This window comes from Emydura macquarii, unplaced genomic scaffold (assembly GCF_026122565.2).
Source record: "Emydura macquarii macquarii isolate MOO-44397 ecotype Brisbane River unplaced genomic scaffold, CSIRO-AGI_Emac_v2 contig_3240, whole genome shotgun sequence".
Lineage (NCBI taxonomy): Eukaryota > Metazoa > Chordata > Testudines > Chelidae > Emydura > Emydura macquarii.
Window position 1 is genome coordinate 1052624 of NW_027133377.1, and position 18902 is coordinate 1071525.

General features: G+C 42.5%; 1 protein-coding gene across 10 annotated transcripts in view; it reads right to left on the minus strand.

Moving 5' to 3' along the window:
- PPFIBP2 (PPFIA binding protein 2) overlaps positions 1-18902 on the minus strand; it is a 197166-nt gene that overhangs the window by 111861 nt on the left and 66403 nt on the right. For all 10 annotated transcript variants that reach the window (XM_067532155.1, XM_067532156.1, XM_067532157.1 and 7 more), the window contains exon 3: positions 2496-2710. In XM_067532155.1, coding sequence (XP_067388256.1) covers positions 2496-2710 — 215 coding nt within the window. The remainder of the gene's footprint in view (positions 1-2495; positions 2711-18902) is intronic.

Consider the following 18902-nt stretch of genomic DNA (forward strand, 5'->3'; position numbering starts at 1 on the left):
CTCAGACCTCCATGCTGGACTACTGCAATGCACTTTACAAGAGGCTACTCAGAGAAGCTACACTTAGGCCACGTCAACTCCTGTTGCGCTGCAGCTGTACCGATGCAGGTGTGCTGCTGCAAAGCATCTGGTGAAGACTCTCCATGACAATGGAAGAGAGCTCGCCCGCCGACATAGTGCTGTGCACACGAGCACTTACGTCGCTCTGCGGGGTGGTTTATTCACACCTGTGAGCGACATAAATTATGCTGACATAGGCTGTAATGTAGACATAGCCATAGTACAGAATGGCAGACGCTGTCTTTGGGTAGGGTTTGTTACATGAAGCACATTGTACGTGTGTTTCACAGACTGTACTGGCTACAATTTTGCTTTGGTAGTCAAATCCAGCCTTTTATAGTTTGGTTCCTAGTTATCTTGGAAGATCACCTTTCCTTACATATCATGGGAGATGAAAATATCTTGGGACCCTTTTACAATCAATCTTTTGATTTCAGTGCTCAGGGCTGGAAGTGAAGTGTTCTCAGCGTAGGACTCTTAACCCTGGAGTTCATGTCCAAGTTCACTGAGCAGAATATGCGTTTACTGACTTTCAATGGATGTACACTCATTTATTTCCGCAGGCTTTTTCTTGACACCAGATCAGACCTCCCACCATTGAGTGAGAGAACATTTTGGAAATTACTTTTGCAATTTGTCATTTTGAATAGGCTGCATGAATCATGTATATGCCTAGAAACAGGATTAGGCATATTCTTAAAAGTAAGTAAAAACAGAATATGGTGTGGAGTTTGAGGATTAATATAATAAAATAAAAATCATTAAAAAAGCAGAAATATTGTTGTCTTCAGTAGTCTTAATATGTTCCACAAGAGACCCAAAGATAGATAGTACAAGTTACCACTAATTAGTTGGTTTTGAACATATACTTTATCCAAATCAACACAGTTGATGACATACTAGATGGGGCTGCAAGATTTGCAATGGCAAATACTGATGTTTTGGGAAGGAAATTGTGGTTTCTGTTTTGGATGAATTCCCATGGAGGAAAGTACTATATAAGGAAACGTTAGCATAAAACAAAGAAGTCTAAAGTCAAAGGGGATAATACTGTTCATTACAGAGCTGCAAAGCTTAATTAATATTTGTACAAGAGCGGAGGCAAAAGCAAAATCCCAGATTCAAACTCCCATGCACTCTGTGATTCAGGACTGACTGCATTTGAATGGTGCCATGAAAATGTAATTCCAGTATATGAAGTACTAAATAGTTATATTTTCATAAGTACTTCCTTTATCTACCATTTGGTCAGGACCTGAAAGCCTGTCTGAGCCGAGTTCTTACTCACGAAACTCAGCAGGAGTATGTCTGAGGGAGGACTGAATAAGAATTGACCTCAGGATTTGACCACAGATTCTGATACTGTGAAATTAAATTTAACATTTTTAAAAACCACTAAATCTGCACCAGCTTCCCATCCCTTCCTTTCGTAAGGTCTCAGGATAAGGATTTTCCAACCACACCACTGCACCTCTAGAGTATGCAGTTCAAAGACAGGCCACTAGCTAACAAAGATAAACAAAAGGCAGAAAGCATTCCAGAAGCTTTAGCGCATATTAACAGCAGGACAGCTCCGGTAAGTAAGGCACACTGAATCAGAAGCTACAGTCACAATTAGGAAAGAGCAAAATGGTCTGGTGGAGCCAACCCAAACCGCCACCACCACCCATACAACTAAACCTTTCTAAATGGTTCTAAATGGTCATCCCCTTAACCAACCCACCACATATCTGCAGCACCAGATCTTCATGGGGAGGAGCATCTTGACAGTCTACACCTGCTTCTCCTCCCTCTCCTACATTGGGTGTCTTCTTCAAGAGGTTGCCTGAAGGCCTGCTCCCCACTCTAGTGCACTCAGTCTCCTTCACTAGGTGAGCAGGTGGCTCATTCCCCTACCTGCCTCCTAACCCAGCTTTGCATGGTCTCGTGTAGCAGGAGCAAACAGTTAGTCTCTCAGCTATGCTCGCTAATCCTCTCTCTTTATAAACACAAGAGATGCTTTGGAGAGTCAAGACACCCCTGAGTGAAGACACCACAATGTAGAAGACGAGGAGTATGTGTCCATCTTAGCTGCCTCAGAAGCATGTGCCACTGCATACAGTCACACTCGGAACTAGGGACCTAGAGGTGAAAGGTTCTGTATCTAGTTACAAATCGCCTGATTCAGTTGCTTTTCTCCAAGTGAGGGCAACAGAAAGGGCACAGGAGAGACAGCACTCTTAAAATTTCCCTTCCACCCTCCTCCTCCCACCAAATGAGACCTTCTTAGACCTTCAACTCCCAGCTATGCTAATCTAATGCAGAAAGCATTCTAAGGTCTAAAACTTTAGTAGATTGCTGCTGTTTGAATTAAATTACAAAAAGAATTGAACCACGAGATTCAGGATTCGATACTATTCCCCAACCAGATGGAAAAGCTTTTTGTGACTACTCACCAGGTTTTCCTCCAGCCACTCTCGTATACATTTTGCTGTATCCCCTGGTATCTGATTCCGTAATGCTGCTCTGTCTTGAGGATCCTCTAGCATTTCTAGTGCCATCTTCAGGTCTTCTAGCAGATGCAAAATTTGGAATGTGCCCAAATATACTGATGGAGCAGGTGACACAATGTCATATATGCCATTTGCATACTCTGTGGCTGCCTTAGTACCTAATACAAGTAATAGAGAGAGGGAGAAGAGATTTTTATAAACATTTTAAAGTTCACAATATAATACGATGATACTACAATATCTACACTCCAAGTGCTACTCTTTGGGCACTATTAACAATTAATGAGAAGGTGAATATGACACAGCACTTACAAATTTTTGAATTAGTCATTATTAAATAGACAAATAAATGTCCCCTTTCAAAATGAGACAGAGGTGTAACATTCAGATCACTACATTTAAAAAAAAAAAAAAAAAAAAAAGGATACTGGGTCCAGGATAGATCTGCTAAAGCGCCACAAACACAAACCAAAAAACCCCCAAACCACCTGTAATTATCCTCACCAACCATTAGATGTCACAATATAGTTGAAAGACCCCAAATTAGCCCCATTTCTCCTGTATTACAAGAAAGACTTTTGCTATACAGTATGTTAGCAAGAAATCTAGGTGAGAACAGGTTTCATTACGATCAAGACAGAAAAACTAATGTTTAGCCAAAAAAAAATCATAGTTAGCTATATCGATTGCTACCACGTCCCTTCTTATTGTCTGAAAACATAATCCAGCAATAGTGAGAGAGAGATTCTGTCTTCAAGATACAGTACATGTGCAACTCCTCCAAAGTCCTAGCAGAGGGCAGAAATTAGCCTTTAGATAAAACCTTAAGTTCCAAGTTCCAAAGTATCAGCCTGGTATTGATTAAAATTACCAGAAGATGGACAAGAAATTGGAATCGGAAAGAACCCATTGCTGATGTAATGCTCTCCTACCACTTAAAAAAAACCCAACAAGGTGGGGGTAGGAGACATTTTCCCTTGTCATGATGTAAATTTAGCTCATACAGCAAGACCCACTCCCTTCATATGGTAATCATGCATTGACATAGAGTTGAAAGAGAGTTCCAACTAAATGCAAGCCTCACAAATTTGGATTTATGGAACCATTTGGATTTAGATTTGGAAATATGGAGGAGTTTGTTTTCCTTACACAGTAAAACTGGATAGCACCTTTGGCTTAGTAAAATACTTGATAGCACAGAAGACAGTCATTAGTTGTTTAAGCTTTTTTGCCCCCAAGCAATGTGGGAAGGGAGTGTCAGAATCAAAAGTGGCAGCAAATAAAGGCCAGCACCGGAGGGGGAAAGCTTCTATTTATAAATATAAACTCCAATTAAAACATAGGAATTGCCATACTAGGTCGTTCCATCTAGTTCAGTATCCAGCATACATACTATAGAGGAAACTGAAAGAAACTCCATGGTAGCCATATGAGAGATAATTTGTTTCCCCATGACGCCTCCTCTTAAACCCCTAACAGTTCAGAGACTGGCATAAAGCCTCAATCATGAGTTTTTTTCTTCCTTCCAAAAAATTGTTAGTATTTTCTGTTGTAATTCTGGATATTATCTACATAAATGTTCAATCCCTCATTGAATCTTGCTAATTTTTCAGGCTCAACAATTTCCTGTGTCAATGAGTTCTACAGTTTAATTATGGATTGTGTGAAAAAGTGTTTCCTTTTATCGTTTTTGAATATGCCACCTTTAAGTTTCATCAGATGTCTCCTGGTTATTTTGTAAGATGGGGGGAACAGAAGTCCCCATCTACCATCTTTTTATCATTAATTATTTTGTATACTTTTATCGTCCCGTTATTCATCGCCTCTCTAACAAACAATCCCAGTCTTTTCAATCTCTCTTCATATCAGTTTTTCCAGGCCCTCGATCATTCTCATTACCCTTCTCTGAATTACCTCTAATTCTGCTATATCCTATTTTGAACGGAGTGACCTGCCTCACACACAGTATTCCAGATGAGGCTACCCCCTTGATTCATATAAGGAAATTATAATAGTCTCTGTATTATTCTGCACTCATTTGTGAATACTACTGTCTTGTTTACTTTTTTGAGTGCAGCTGCACATTGAGCAGAAGTCTTCACTTGAGCTACCAATGACTCCCAGGACATTTTCTTGGGCTGATATAATTAACTTAAAACCCAGAAAGGTGTATTAGGAATTCAATTTCTCTCTTCAGCATGCATTTCACTTTGCATAAAATCAACATTAATTTTATCTGCCATTGTATTGCCTATTCACCTCGCTTGGTTAGGACCCTCTGAAGTTCCTCAGTGTCTTCTTTTAACTCTACTAACCTAAATAATTGTCACATGCAAAGTTTTCCACCGTACTATATACCCATTCCAGATCATTAATAAATATATGCAACAACACCGGCTCTAGTACAGAACCTTGGGGCACCCTGCATTTTGCCATGACTGACCATTTATTCCTACTATTTGTGTCTCTGAGCTAGATTTTGATCCATAATACTTCACCTCTTGCTACATGACTGTTTAGCTTCTTTGGTAGCCTTTTTTGAGGGACCCTGTCAAAAGACTTGAAAGTCTAAAGAAATTGTGTCAATCAGTTTCTCTTTATCCACTACTTTAATGACATGTACAAAGAATTCTAAAACATTAGTGGGACACAATTATCTTTTGCAAAACTGTGTAGATTAGACTAGATATCATGGTCTTCTAGGTGTTTTATTGTTCTATTTTTAATCATCATTTCCATTAATTTATCAGGTACAGCAAGAGTGTAGCTATGGGCGGGCCAGGGGCCACCCACTTTGAAAGCAGGCCCACCCATGCTTTGCTTAAACTACTTTCGCAACTGGAGTTCTCTCAGCCGGTGGCTTCCCGAACATCCTGCTTCTGGTCACGTGACCGGAAACAGGAAGTTCGGGTTTTTCGGCTGGCCCACTCCAGTCAGCCAGAGGCCCTGCCAGAAGATCAGGTCTGGCTTTGCGCCTGAGATACAGATAAGACTACTGGTCTGTAGCTCCCTGCATCATCCCCACAAACTTTTAAAAACAAGGAGTAGCTTTTAAAAACAACAACAAAAAAGACTGCCTATTTTTACTACAAGCTCAGTCACTTCATTCTCAAGTTCCTTCAGAACTCTTGAATGGATCCCATCTGGATCTGGTGACTTACTGCTTTTTAATTCATTAATTTATTCCTGTACCTCTCGTTCTCCAACACCTCAATCTCTGATTCTACCTCATCTTCATTACCAGATAAGAACAGTGAGTATCTCCCCCAGCATGCTATGTTGCCAAGACCAATGGAAAGAAATCATTTCACCTCCCAAAAATGTCCTTATCTTCCTTAATTGCTACCTTTAGCAACTAGTGAGTGGATTCTCAGATTCTTTTATAGGTTTCCTCTGAAATACTTAAAGAATTGCCTGTTGCTCATTTCTATGCCGTTAGCTATGTTGTCTTCAATTCCATCATAGGCCTGCTAATTTTCTTACATGCTCCTGTTAGTGAAGCCAATAAAAAGTGGCACAGATTTCCACATTATGAAGGATCTGTTTGGCTGAAATAACCTCTTGAACCTGGCCATTTGACTGCACTAGTTTACTACTTGCCTTCCTGCTTTCCTTTTTGTTTAAAGGTATGCATACCTCCTATTGTTTCCATAAGTAGCATCCATGCCACCCCTCTAAGAATTTTACTTCCCTTGCTTTTGACTTTAGGGCCTTTTGGAGGATTTTCCTCGTTATATTTAAAACTTCTCTTGTGAAAGTTTAGTGTAATTTTGATAGCTTTTGGTACCCTTCCTCCCCCTAGTTAACAAGTACATGTCACACCAAGGAGGCAGACATGTTTAAAAGCTATTTCATGCTCATACCTTCAATGAATGGACAGCTTTAATATTTATGGAACAGTCCTAAATAATTTAACAGGGATGAAACAAATAGGGTCCTATAGAAATTTAAAGTGGATAGAATTAAATTAGGGTTGTTAAGTGATTTTAAAAAATAATCACAATTAATCACAAGATTAAAAAAATAGTCACAGTTTTAATCACACTGTTAAACAATAATAATTTAAATGTATTAAATATTTGTGGATGTTTTTCTATATTTTCAAATATATTGATTTCAATTACAACACAAAATACATGATGTACAGTGCTCTTTTTATATTATTTTTATTACAAATATTGGCACTATAAAAAAGATAAACAAAAGAAACACTGTTTTTCAATTCCCCTCATATAAGTATGTAGTGCAATCTCTATCATGAAAGTGCAACTTACAAATGTATAATTTTTTCTTTTCTTTTTTTTTTTAAATATAGCTGCACTCAAAAACAAAACTAGGTAAAGCTTGAGAGCTACAAGTCAAAGCATGAAGGAGCATATGAATGTTTAGCATGTCTGGCATGTAAATATCTTGCAGCGCCGGCTACAACAGTGCCATGCAAATACCTGTTCTCACTTTCAGGTGACATTGTAAATAAGAGGTGGGCAGCATTATCTCCCATAACTGTAAACAAACTTGTTTGTCTTAGCGTTTGGCTGAACAAGAAATAGGACTGAGTGGACTTGTACGAAGTGAATTGAAAAATACTGTTTATATTTTTACAGTGCAAATATCTGTAATCAAAATAATACAAAGTGAGCATTGTACACTTCATATTCTGTGTTGTAATTGAAATCAATATATTTGAAAATGTAGAAAAACATCCAAAATATTTATAATAAATTGAAATAGGTATTCTATTATTATTTAACAGTGTTATTAAAACTGCAATTAATCACGACTCTTTTTTAATCTAATTTGTTTTGTGTTAATCATATGCATTAACTGAAATTAATTGACAGTCCTAAATTAAATAGAGAATTACATCTCTACTATAGGATTCTCCAGGCTGATTTGTAAATTCTATAAGAAGTTATCTTAAACCCCATATAGGACATTTCCATAAGGAAGCAGTCACACACCGAATGGCTGACGCCCTAAATCTGACCTCACACCTACAAAAATATTTTTAGTTTTCAAATATCCAAGTATGAGAGGAAGAATATTGTCCTCCTTTAAAAAGGAACAACAACAAACAGTTACAATAATCTTAAAATCACAAACTTTAGGACAGGAAGCTCAAGCAACTAGTACTTTAAATTGTGTGTCTTCTTGACATGAGGCTGCACTTCACATGCACCTTAAGACATTACAAGGATTTGGGCTTCATGGCCCAAGCCTGGGAAGATATAAGCACCCTCAACTCCCATTGTTTTCTATAGGATTTGTGGGCACCCAGCGTCTCACAAGACTACCTCAGCACATTGCAGGACTGGGCTGTTAGAGCCTCAGGCATTGTGGATTTGTTTCATCACCCTAGTCCTAATGCATTGTCATTTGGTAAGAAACATCCTGTGCTTTGGGGGTGATGCTAGTCCTGTCATTATTATGTGCATGTTTAGAAGTCAATCTCATCTTTTTAATGGAAAGGCTTCAGACGGGAGACCTATCGATCCTGAAGGAAGCCATTTAAGAATTTCCAGATTTCTTCTAACTGCTTTCTTCTCTTGCCCTGATTTGATCTCTCTGTAGTTTGCATGCTACTGGTGTAAAAAAGCCAAACAGCAGGAAGTATTTATGTTCTCATTATTAACACAGTCTATAAAAAGGCACAACAAATGAAAATCTTCAAAGGCATCCTCGTGGCACGCTCGTGCACCTGCTGCTTTGATTCATAGATTCCAAGACCAGAACAAACCATTCTGATAATCTGATCTCCTGCATAACACATAGCATAGAACTTAACCAAAATAATTCCTACAATTTATTTTTCAGGAAAACATCCCATCTTGTTTTTAAAATGGTCAGTGACATCACGACCCTTCGTAAATTGTTCCACTGGTTAATTACCTTCACTGTCAAAAATGTATCCTTTATTTCCAATCATAATTTGTCTAGCTTCAACTTCCAGTCACTGGGTCATATTATACCTTTCCCTGCTAGACTGAAGAATATCAGTCTATGGGACTACTTCAGTCTATGAGACTTCATTACTGAAGAATATCAGTTCCCCTGTAGATTCTTACAGACTGTAATCAAATTAGTTCTTTTGGCCACAGCGTCACATTGGGAGCTCATGTTCAGCTGATTACCCACCACAACTCTCAAATCTTTTTCAGAGTCACTGCTTCCCAGGATAGAGTCCCTCATTCTGTAAGTATGGCCTACTTGAGGAGCTGCCTGACAAACAAAATTCAGTGTATCCAGCTGTTTCTGGCTGGGAACCTATTTTGAGCATACCTAGTGCATGATTTTAAAGAGCGCTGAAGAAGACAATGACTAAACTTTCTTAACAAATAAGAATAAAAGATCAGAATTTGTCTTTTTTTTTTTTTTTTTGTGGTCTATACATTTGTTGCCATAATGGTCTTACAATTGAAGGTCTTGATCCTGCAAAGTGTCATTTATGTGAGGAAGTCCCATTGGGAGGGCAAACAAAGTTGTTCATCTAATTGTGTTGATGTGCACCCAAAATGCCCATTAACATTAATAGAGGAAGTAGAGACCAAGACTTCTGCTCTCGTTCATAATTTAAAATCTTTCAAATGTGATCACTTCTCTCTGCTGTACAAGGAATACCAGAGCTGTTTAAAACTTTGTACGGGAACACTAAAAAAAAAAAAATGATAAAAAATAAAGTGTTGGGAACAGAATATCCAGGCTTTCAGATATGATCAGTAAGAGAAAACAAATCTGAGCCTTTTCTTTCGGTAAAGTGTCTTCAATGCAGTCAAATATCTTCTACATCAATGACTCGGAGCCTATTCATCATTCGCCACCTAAGGCTCACTCTTGCAAGGTACTGAGCATTCTAGCTTCGATCCAACAAAGCCTCATTGACTTGAAGTCTATGGGACTACTCACATGTTTAAAATTAAGCACATCCTTAAATTATTTGTTGCATTGGGGCCAAAGTGCTCAGCACCCTGCAGGATTAAGCCCCTATATGGGTAACTCATTTTCTGGAATGGGAGCTAGACACACAGATCCCAGTGCATCACTGAGAGAACATAATCCTTCCTCGCTCCTTTCCAAACTCTCGCACACATGGTCTTCCTTTGTAGTGTTATTTTTAATCCAATTTGCTGAGTGTTGCCATTTCAGCCCTTTTGCTCTTTGATTGAAGGGGAGGGGAGGAGAAAGACAAATTCCTCTGGAGGCAATGCTAAGGGACAGTTTATCAGGGAGAGAAATGATGTAGAAATGCAGGAGCTCATTCAACATTTTAATTCATACAACTTCCTATTTTACTGGCTGAACAAAGGCAGGACTCAAACGGATCAATAACTTACTTCCTCTTGTTTGGTTCCTAAATACTGTTGTATTAAACAGAACATGCATTGTTCATTTGAAAAGGCGAATAAAAGAAAGAAACTGAAAAACAGAACTGAAAACCCACAGGAACTATTTTAATTATATATTGCATATGTTCAATTTAACCATGTCCATGCTAAAACTGCAAAGAGTGCAAGCAAGTTACGATAGCAGACAGACAGGTGTGCAAATGCAAGAATGAAGGTCTCCTTGTAGCTGAAATCTGATGAGATGCTATGATCAAAAGAGAGACTGCAGATTACCCTCCTACTGTCTTCTTCACAGTGATGAATTTATTTCTTGCTTAAAAACTCAAGAGGGGAAAGATATAGTTAAAGCAAAGGCACCTAACAGGAACTCAAGAGACTGCTCAGTTCCCAGTTCTGCAACACACTCACTTACACAAACCACTTAATCTCTCTGTGCCCTAGTTTCCCATCTGTAAAGAAGGGAGTAGTAATATTTCCCTTCTCCCACCTTTTGTCCTTCTTTAAATTGTAAGGTCTCTAGAGAAAAATCTTCTGATGCCATGCACCTACACAGTGCCTAGCACAATGGGCTCCTGATCTTAGCTGGTGCCTCTGAGCACTAATGTAATACAAATGTGTTTTCCACGTGGCTGTTTATAAAGTGTTTTTGGGAGCATTTTAAGGCATCTTTTAAGGATTAACCCATTCCTCTTTTGGCCTGCATATCCAGATAGCAGGTGACTGGGGTTACAAAGCTTCTGCACAATGTATTCAGAAGTATAGTGACAACTGTACATCATTTTCAGTTACATGTTTCCTATTCTGTGAATATAAAAAACTTATTTGCAATTCAAAGTTCTTTGGAGTCATTCAGCTAATTCCAGGGAAAGGCTGCTTTGGGGCAAATACATAACCAGTTTGGAAAGCAATGCATTTGCAGCCCTGTGAAATAAATTACCAAAGGGAGCTATAAAACCAGCTGGCTTAACAGTTGAAAATCTTCCCTTCCCACTCCGTTTTTCTGGATCTTTTATACACTTTTACCCCTGCGTTTCTATCCATCTCTCTTCACTTCCAGCAAGTTATCATCTTTTATCTTACTTACTTTCCTTAAGTTCCTGCCCCGTGCCTCCATCCATACAATCTGCCATCTTTTTTTGTTGTTGTTATTCTAAATTGACTGAGATAAGAAAATGAACCCTAGCGACAAGTGACTCAACTCTCAGCAGTTACAAAGAGACTGTGCTGAACTGCAGAGTCACCTAGTACCTCCTATTCCAATAATCAATTGAAGAGTTTCCTTAAGGAACAATTCAGTTCTGTGAGGGAGGGATGGCTTGATATAGGCTGAAACACGCATTTAAAACAATGCCAGTGTTAAAATCAGAACTAGTGTGCGTGACGAAGTGGAGATATTCTTGGGGTTTTCTCTGAGTGCTGTGTGTTTCCCCATATGTTACTCATGTATTTCGGTGATGGGACCCGGGTGTGTGATCATTTCAGAGACTACCAGAGGGAGGATGGGCCTTCACCAGCCACACGTATGCCGACCTAGCCAGGACCCTCTGCCCTGACCCAACCAGTTGCAACAGGTTGAGGTAGGTGGAGACCGAGAGGAGTGGCACCTTGCCAGGAAAGAGACAAAGGACTGGGAAGGGGCAAGGGGATGGCTCAGGGGGTGGCTGGGGTAAAGGGGCAGTGGGGAGGGAGCCCTGAGAATGGGGCTCTCCAGGTGGTCGCTGCTGTTACTCCTAGTTAAGCTGCTCGCAAAGTCCTTCCACACTGTGATCCTGAGAACTAATAAACCCTTCCACGCTGGATGTGAATTGCTTCTGAAGGGGACCACACTCCGACCCCATCTCCGGCAGCCAAATTCCAGACCGAGTTGCAGAAGGACCCCTCATTAACAAAGTTGAGGGAACTTGCTGGCCACGGGGCTACAAAACCCCTTGGGGGAGAATGCAAGGAAAGATTCCTGTGGGAGAAGGGGTTCCTGTACCAGAAGTGGGCTCCCCCCAGGGAGGTAGAACGCTGGGGAATCAGGAGACGGCTAGTGGTCCCCCAGAAGTACTGCCGCAGGCTATTGTACCTGGCCCACGATGTCACTCTCTCAGGACACCAGGGGATCCAGCGCACCATGCAGAGGCTGCTGCAGAACGTTTACTGGCTGGGGATCTTTGATGCAGTCTGGCTGTACTGCCGGTCCTGTGACCCCTGCCAGAAGGTGTAAGGATAGCCGAGGTTATATACCTGAGCCACAAGGTGGGGAGCGGCTGCCTAAAGCCAGAGCTGGCTAAGGTGGGGACAATCAGGAACTGGCCTGTCCCCCAGACTAAGAACCAGGTCCAGGCCTTCATCGGGATGGCGGGGTACTACCAGGGGGTTTGTCCCTCAGTTCAGCTCCATAACTGTCCCCACCACTCATGTAAGAAGGGGAAGCCAGACAAGAGGGTCTGGACCGAGCCGTGCCAAAAAGCCTCTGTGCACTGAAAGTGGCTTTAGTCCAGGACCCGTTTCTGGTAAATCCAGATTTCGACAAGCCCTTTATAGCGTTCACAGACGCCTCAGTCACAGGGCTGGGTGCGGTGCTAATGCAAACCGATGCAAAGGGGGAGAGGCACCCCATCGTGTACCTGAGCAAGAAGCTGCTCCCCCCAGAGCAGAACTATGCTGTCATAGAGGAGGAGTGCCTGGCCATGGGGTAGCCTCTTGAGAAACTGCAGTCAGACCTGTTTGGTCGGCGCACCACTGTGTATACGAAACACTCACCTCTGACCTGGCTACACCAGATGAAAGGAGCTATCGCCAAGCTCAGGACGTGGAGTCTGACCCTCCAAGATTACAATACGGAAGTGGCCCACGTTAAGGGGAGTGTCAATGTTATAGCTAATACTTGGTCATGGGGGGGGGGGGGGGTCTGAACTTCCCCAGGTCACTGGCTGAGGTGACCCTGCTCAGTTCGGTCTCAAAGGGGGAGAGATGTGACGTAATGGAGATATTCTTGGGGTTTTCTCTGAGTGCTAGTCGTGTGCCTCAGTTTCCCCATATGTTACTCATGTATTTTGGTGATGGGACCCAGGTGTTTGATCATTTCAGAGACTACTAGAGGGAAGATGGGCCTTCCCCAGCCCCATATGCAGACCTAGTTAGGACCCCCTGCCCTGGCACAACCAGTTGCAACAGGTTGGGGCAGGTAGAGACCAAGAGGAGTGGCCACCTTGCCCAGGAAGGAGACAAAGGACTGGGAAGGGGCAAGGGGATGGCTCAGGGGGAAAGAGGCCAGTCCCCCATGAAGGGGCGGTGGGGTGGGAGCCCCGAGAATGGGGCTCTCCAGGTGGTCGCTGCTGTAACTCCTAGTTAAGCTGCTAGCAAAGTCCTTCTGCGCTGTGATCCTGAGAACTAATAAATCCTTCCGACTTCCACGCTGGCTGTGAATCGCTTCTGACTGCAAGGCAGAGTGGCTGGCCCTTTGGGTGCGTGTAGGGCTCCCCAGAGTCCCGGAAAGGGGGCTCACAGGAGCAGCTTGGGTGGAGCAGGGGTGCTGAACTCTGCGAGGCCAGAATCAGGAGGCGGTTGCACTGGTGTGTGGAGACCTGTGTGGTGGGTGGCAGACTCTGAGGCACTAGAGTCCTGACTGGCTGTGTCCCAAGTAATTCCAGAGCACTGTCCTGGGAACTCTGTCACAGTGTGAATATCTTAGCGTGTGATTTTTCTGATGGTTCAGTCTAAGACCATGCTTCTACACAGCAAAACGGTTAGTAAACTCAAGATGTAGTGCTGTAGCACACTAAGGAATTTTAAGTGGATTTTTACTCAGGGTCAGTACATGGGCCCTGCAAGTCCCCCTGGATTTAGAGGCAATTAGAAACATAAAGGAGAAAAATTGTTTCACAGGTCTGCCAGCTTTGTACATAATCTGCATAGTGTTTGTTTTGTGTAGCCCAAAAGCCTTTAAAAATATTTTGTTTGCAGCTACACAGGGACTTCAAACAGTAATAACAAGTTCCAGTGATTGGTTATAATGCTGTAATGCAAGGCAGCTACGGAACTGCATAGTTACATTCCCTCATATGTGCTGGGAAATTGAGTCCAGGCTTGCAGTTTCCTTTCAATTCTTCTATTGGGAAGACGGGATCCACTTCCCCATGGAGAGGGCAGAAAATTCATCTCCCTAAATCCATGGCTATTGAAAGCAAAGACCACCAGCATAAAAACCCTGTGTTCAGTCCTGCTCTTTGTCCCCAAACCCCTCACCTCAGGTTGTACTGCATTCAGAGGGATTCCCAGGGTAGCTTTTATTACCTTTGGTACTATTACTATTTTTTCATCTTTGGTAGTAGAGCCTACAGGTGCCAAATCCAAGATTCAGATTCCACTATGCTAGGCACTGTACATGCACATACACAGTTAGATACCCTCCAGTTTCCCAGAAATGTACATCCAAGTAAATGTGGTAATGGGACAAAATGGGAAGGACTGCGGCCTCAAAGCTAAGGTGAAGATATGCCTGCACCACAGATGGATTGATATTGACCCCAGCAACAGGCTTGGGGGCAGAACAACAGACCATTTTACAAGGCAGAGGGAAAGGAAAATCCACCCTTCTTCCCACCCAAATAATTTAGGGAAATTCTGTGAAGAGCACCTCACACAGATTTCCTCCCTGCCAGATCACCTCCTGCAAGTTTGTCTAGCCTAATGAGATTTGTAATCTAACAACAATAATTTGGTGGGGACTGGAGAGAGAAGACATGTTTTCAGTTTTCAAAATCCAAAATGCACTCGTCTGCCCCAGAAAGCTTTGTGGTAACTTTAGCAGGCCATAGAGAACTGGAATGCCGCATCAAAAAAGGCTGAATCTCTGAAAGTATACACACAATCTATTCTTTGGTTTGTGCGGGGAGGGAAGGCATTTAGCCTCAAATAGTCACAAGGCTGCTTATATTTTTGGGTCATTTTCTTTTGCTAATCTTTCTTCTGTTCATAACAGAACGAAACTCAGCATTAAAGACAAATATAAATTCAGACATATTTACAGATGATAAAACTTGTCAAAATCTGACAGTCTTCAAAATCTGTTTACTAACCTAATTGACAAAGGAATGACTCACATGAACTAGAGCATAGGTGAAGAGACTTCTGAACCACAAAAGACCTTTGTGCTTCAGATTCTGCATGCTCAATGCCTCTTTTTGCCTATGTTATTGTATCTTCTGCTCTTTGCACTTATACAACTCAATTTATTTTCAAACATCTAGCCTTCACAATGCCAGTTGAGCCTGAAATTATATATGCCTTGTGGTTATCTTGGCCATCCCATAGCTAAGTTTGAAGTTAGTTTCCCACTATAAAGAGGAATTTGATGTCTCCCTCACCCAATTTCAGTGCTTAATTTGTGCCAGGCATGAGCCCTGGCACCTGTAGGCTTGGCAGTTTATAGTCCAGCACCTTTGGGCTTGCCACCTCAGTTATGAAATTAAAGAAATTGCTCAAGCCCTCACACATCGTTCATTAAAAATTAAGCACTGCCCAACTTCAGTACTCAATAAAAAGAAACCAAATCCCTTGAAACTTCACATGGCACACAGCAGCTCACAGTGGCATTTTCCTGGGAAATCTGGAGGGAAAACGTGTTTTAAAGTTAGCGACCTAAATCCTTCAACACATAAAGGCAGCATTGTGTCATTCTAGAAGTTGTAAGCACTCCAGCATCTTTCTTGAAAGAACTACCTCTAAAAGGCAACTTGTAGAGCTAATCAGAATTTTCTGTCAAGGAGCCCACTCCCGGAAAGGTCATTTCTGGCCACAGTACTGGTTGCCACTAACTGGTGGTACCTCCCAATTTGGAGGTAGAGAAGGCTAGGGTATGCACATTTTCTGATCTCAGGACCCTATTATAGTCTTGCAGGTTCAGATGAACTCAACATTTGTCTAAGCAACTCAATCCATCTCTACTGAATCCCTTAAAAAATAAAAGGTATGATATATGCAAGTGGTATATATACTTAATTTAAATGTTATAGTCTTACAAGAGCTACAGGAACAAAATAGTGTGATATTGTTTCTTTTGTGTTAATTTGAACATGTAGTGAATGCATGGTTATGCTTTGATGGTATAACACTGATAGGGTTGGCATATCTGGAGTCAGAGTTGCAGAATTTAAATGGCATTTACTTGCTTGTTGATTTTGAACTTGTTTTTGGCTGCAACATGCTTTTGAAATCTTTGCTTTTATTATTTTGTAAAAATAGAGAGACCTATTGCTGCTGATCTAATTTCATACTAGTCTGTGGAATCCTTCTCATGTATGTCTCAACTATTTCCTTTACTGACATTCAAATTATGGACATTCTGAGCTATAGTCCTTTCTCTATCTGCAATTACTCACAACCAACCAGTAAGACATATTTTCTTAGCTGGAACATGGCTCTTAGTTTTTGCAAATCCTAGCTATGCCAGACCTACTATTTTTATGTCAGCATCTGCAATAGTACAGTTCCCAGTATATCCCTGAAGATACAGGGATATACAATAGGCTGCAAGAAATAAGTTATTTTCTGAAATTTGGCGTAAGGCCAGTTCCTGGAAGCTTTAACACACTACAAAACTAATTACAAAACAAAAACTGAACTTTTAAGGATAAAGCTCTGATAAATTTATCTGCAATGAGCAGCACCTTACTTCATAACTAGTCAAAAAGTCCCACTGATTTAAAATGGAACTACTTGTGGAAAAAGACACTAGTCAATATAAGGATATCAGAATCTGGCCCTCAGTTTATGACAGTTGAGGTTATCCCAAAGTGGTTAATAAATTTAGATAACTATCTGTGCTTCAACTGACTCAAAACCAGAAAAAGATGGATATTTACCTTGTAACTGTTGTTCTTCAAGATGTGTTGCTCATGTCCATTCCATTGTAGGGGTGTGCACACCTTTGTGCATGGTTACTGGAACTTTCTTCCCTTTAGCAGTACCCATAGGGCCGGCTTCGGCACCCCCTGGAGTCCCACACATATGCTGTAGTATAGGAGGTGCTGCCGGCCCTACACCTGCTCAGTTCCTTCTTGCCGCCAACTCTGGCAGCGGGGATGGGGGGTGGGTTGTGGAATGGACATGAGCAACATATCTCGAAGAACAAAAGTTACAAGGTAAGTAACTGTCTTTTCTTCTTCGAGTGCTTGCTCATGTCCATTCCATTGTAGGTGACTCACAAGCAATATCTTGGAGGTGGGCCAGAATTACGGATGAGCTGCCTGCAGCACCACTCTGCCAAAACCCGCATCATCCCGCGCCTGCTGGACGATGGCGTAGCGGGACGTGAAGGTGTGCACCGACGACCAAGTGGCAGCCCTGCAGATGTCTTGCACAAGCACTCTCACTAGGAAGGCTGTAGACAAAGCTTGAGCTCTGGTTGAATGGGCTGTAATTATCCCCGGAAGTGGCACCTTCGCCTGCTCATACAACTTGATGCAGGAAGTTATCCACGATGAGATGTGCTGGGCAGAAACAGGTAAGCCTTTCATCTGATCAACCACTGCAACGAAGAGTTGTGTAGGTCTCCGGAACGGTCTCGTGCGCTTGATGTAGAATGCTAACGCCCATCTAACATCTAGCATGCGCCACCTCCTCTCTTCCTCTAAACCATGCAGTTTGGGAAAAAACATGGGAAGAAAAATATCTTGGTTATAATGAAATTGGGAAACCACCTTAGGGAGGAAGGCCGGGTGTAGCCACAACTGAACTTTGTCTTTATAGAACTCAGTATAAGGAGGCTCCAAGGTCAGTGCCCTAATCTGGAGACCCTCCTTGCCGAGATAATGGCCACTGGAAAGGCCACTTTCCATGACAGCAGCAGTAAAGGGCATGTAGCCATGTGCTCAAAGGGGGGCCCCGTGAGCCACAAGAGGACCAGGTTGAGATCCTAGGGAGGCAGCAGGTCACGGACCTGCAGATAGAGCCTCTCCACCCCTTTCAGGAACCTAATTGTCATACGGTGAAAGAAAACTCATCTCCCCTCCAAAGGCTGGTGGAACGCCGATATAGGTGGACATTCAGGAAGGCCACAACTAGCTCCTGGAGTTTTAGTTGCAACAAATACTCCAGGATCGCCTGTATCAGTGACAACCCAGGCGAAATCCTCTGGGACTCTGCACCCCAGGTAAATTGTTTCCATTTAGCCCGATACATAACTTGCATGGAAGGTTTCCTGCTACCCAGCAGGATTTGCTGAACTTGCACCGAACAGGCTCGCTTGTCTGCGCTCAGCCACGGAGCCTCCATGCTGTGAGGTGTAGGGAGTCCAGGTCTGGGTGTAGCAAGCGACCGTGATCCTGGGACAGGAGATCGTGCCATCTCGGAAGCTCCAGCCAGGGGGCGATTGATAGGTCCAGCAGCATGCTGAACCAGTGGTGGGGTGAGCAGGCCGGTGCAATTAAGATAATGTCTGCCTTGTCCTCTTGGTTTTCAGCAGGACTTTGTGAAGGAGAGGTATGGGCAGAAACGCGTACATGAAGCTCCCCGACTAGTGCAGAAGGAAGGTGTCAGAAAGCAACTCGGCCTCCAGAACGCAGAGGGAGCAGAATTGCGGGCATTTCTTATTCCATGCTGATACAAACAGGTCCACCTGGGGAGAGCCCCACCGTTGGAAAATGATAGAGACCACACCTGAAAGCAGCGACCAGTCGTGGCGGGGTAAGAACGACCTGCTGAGGTGGTCCGCCTTGTCATTCTTCACTCCCAGGAAGTGAGAGGCTATTATGTGAAAATTGTGCCTCACCGCCAGGTCCCGCAGACAAATGGCTTCCTGGCAGAGGGCTGAGGAACGGGCTCCACCCCTGCCTGTTGATGTAATACATAGCCACTGTATTGTCTGTCAGTACCTGTGTCACTTTGCCTGCAATAAAGTGGAGAAATACTCCACATGCTACTCGAATAGCTCTCTCGCATTGATGTGCATGTGCCTCTCCTCCCTCGACCAGACCCCATGTGCCGAGGTTGGCACCAATATGGGCCCCCCACCCTAAGT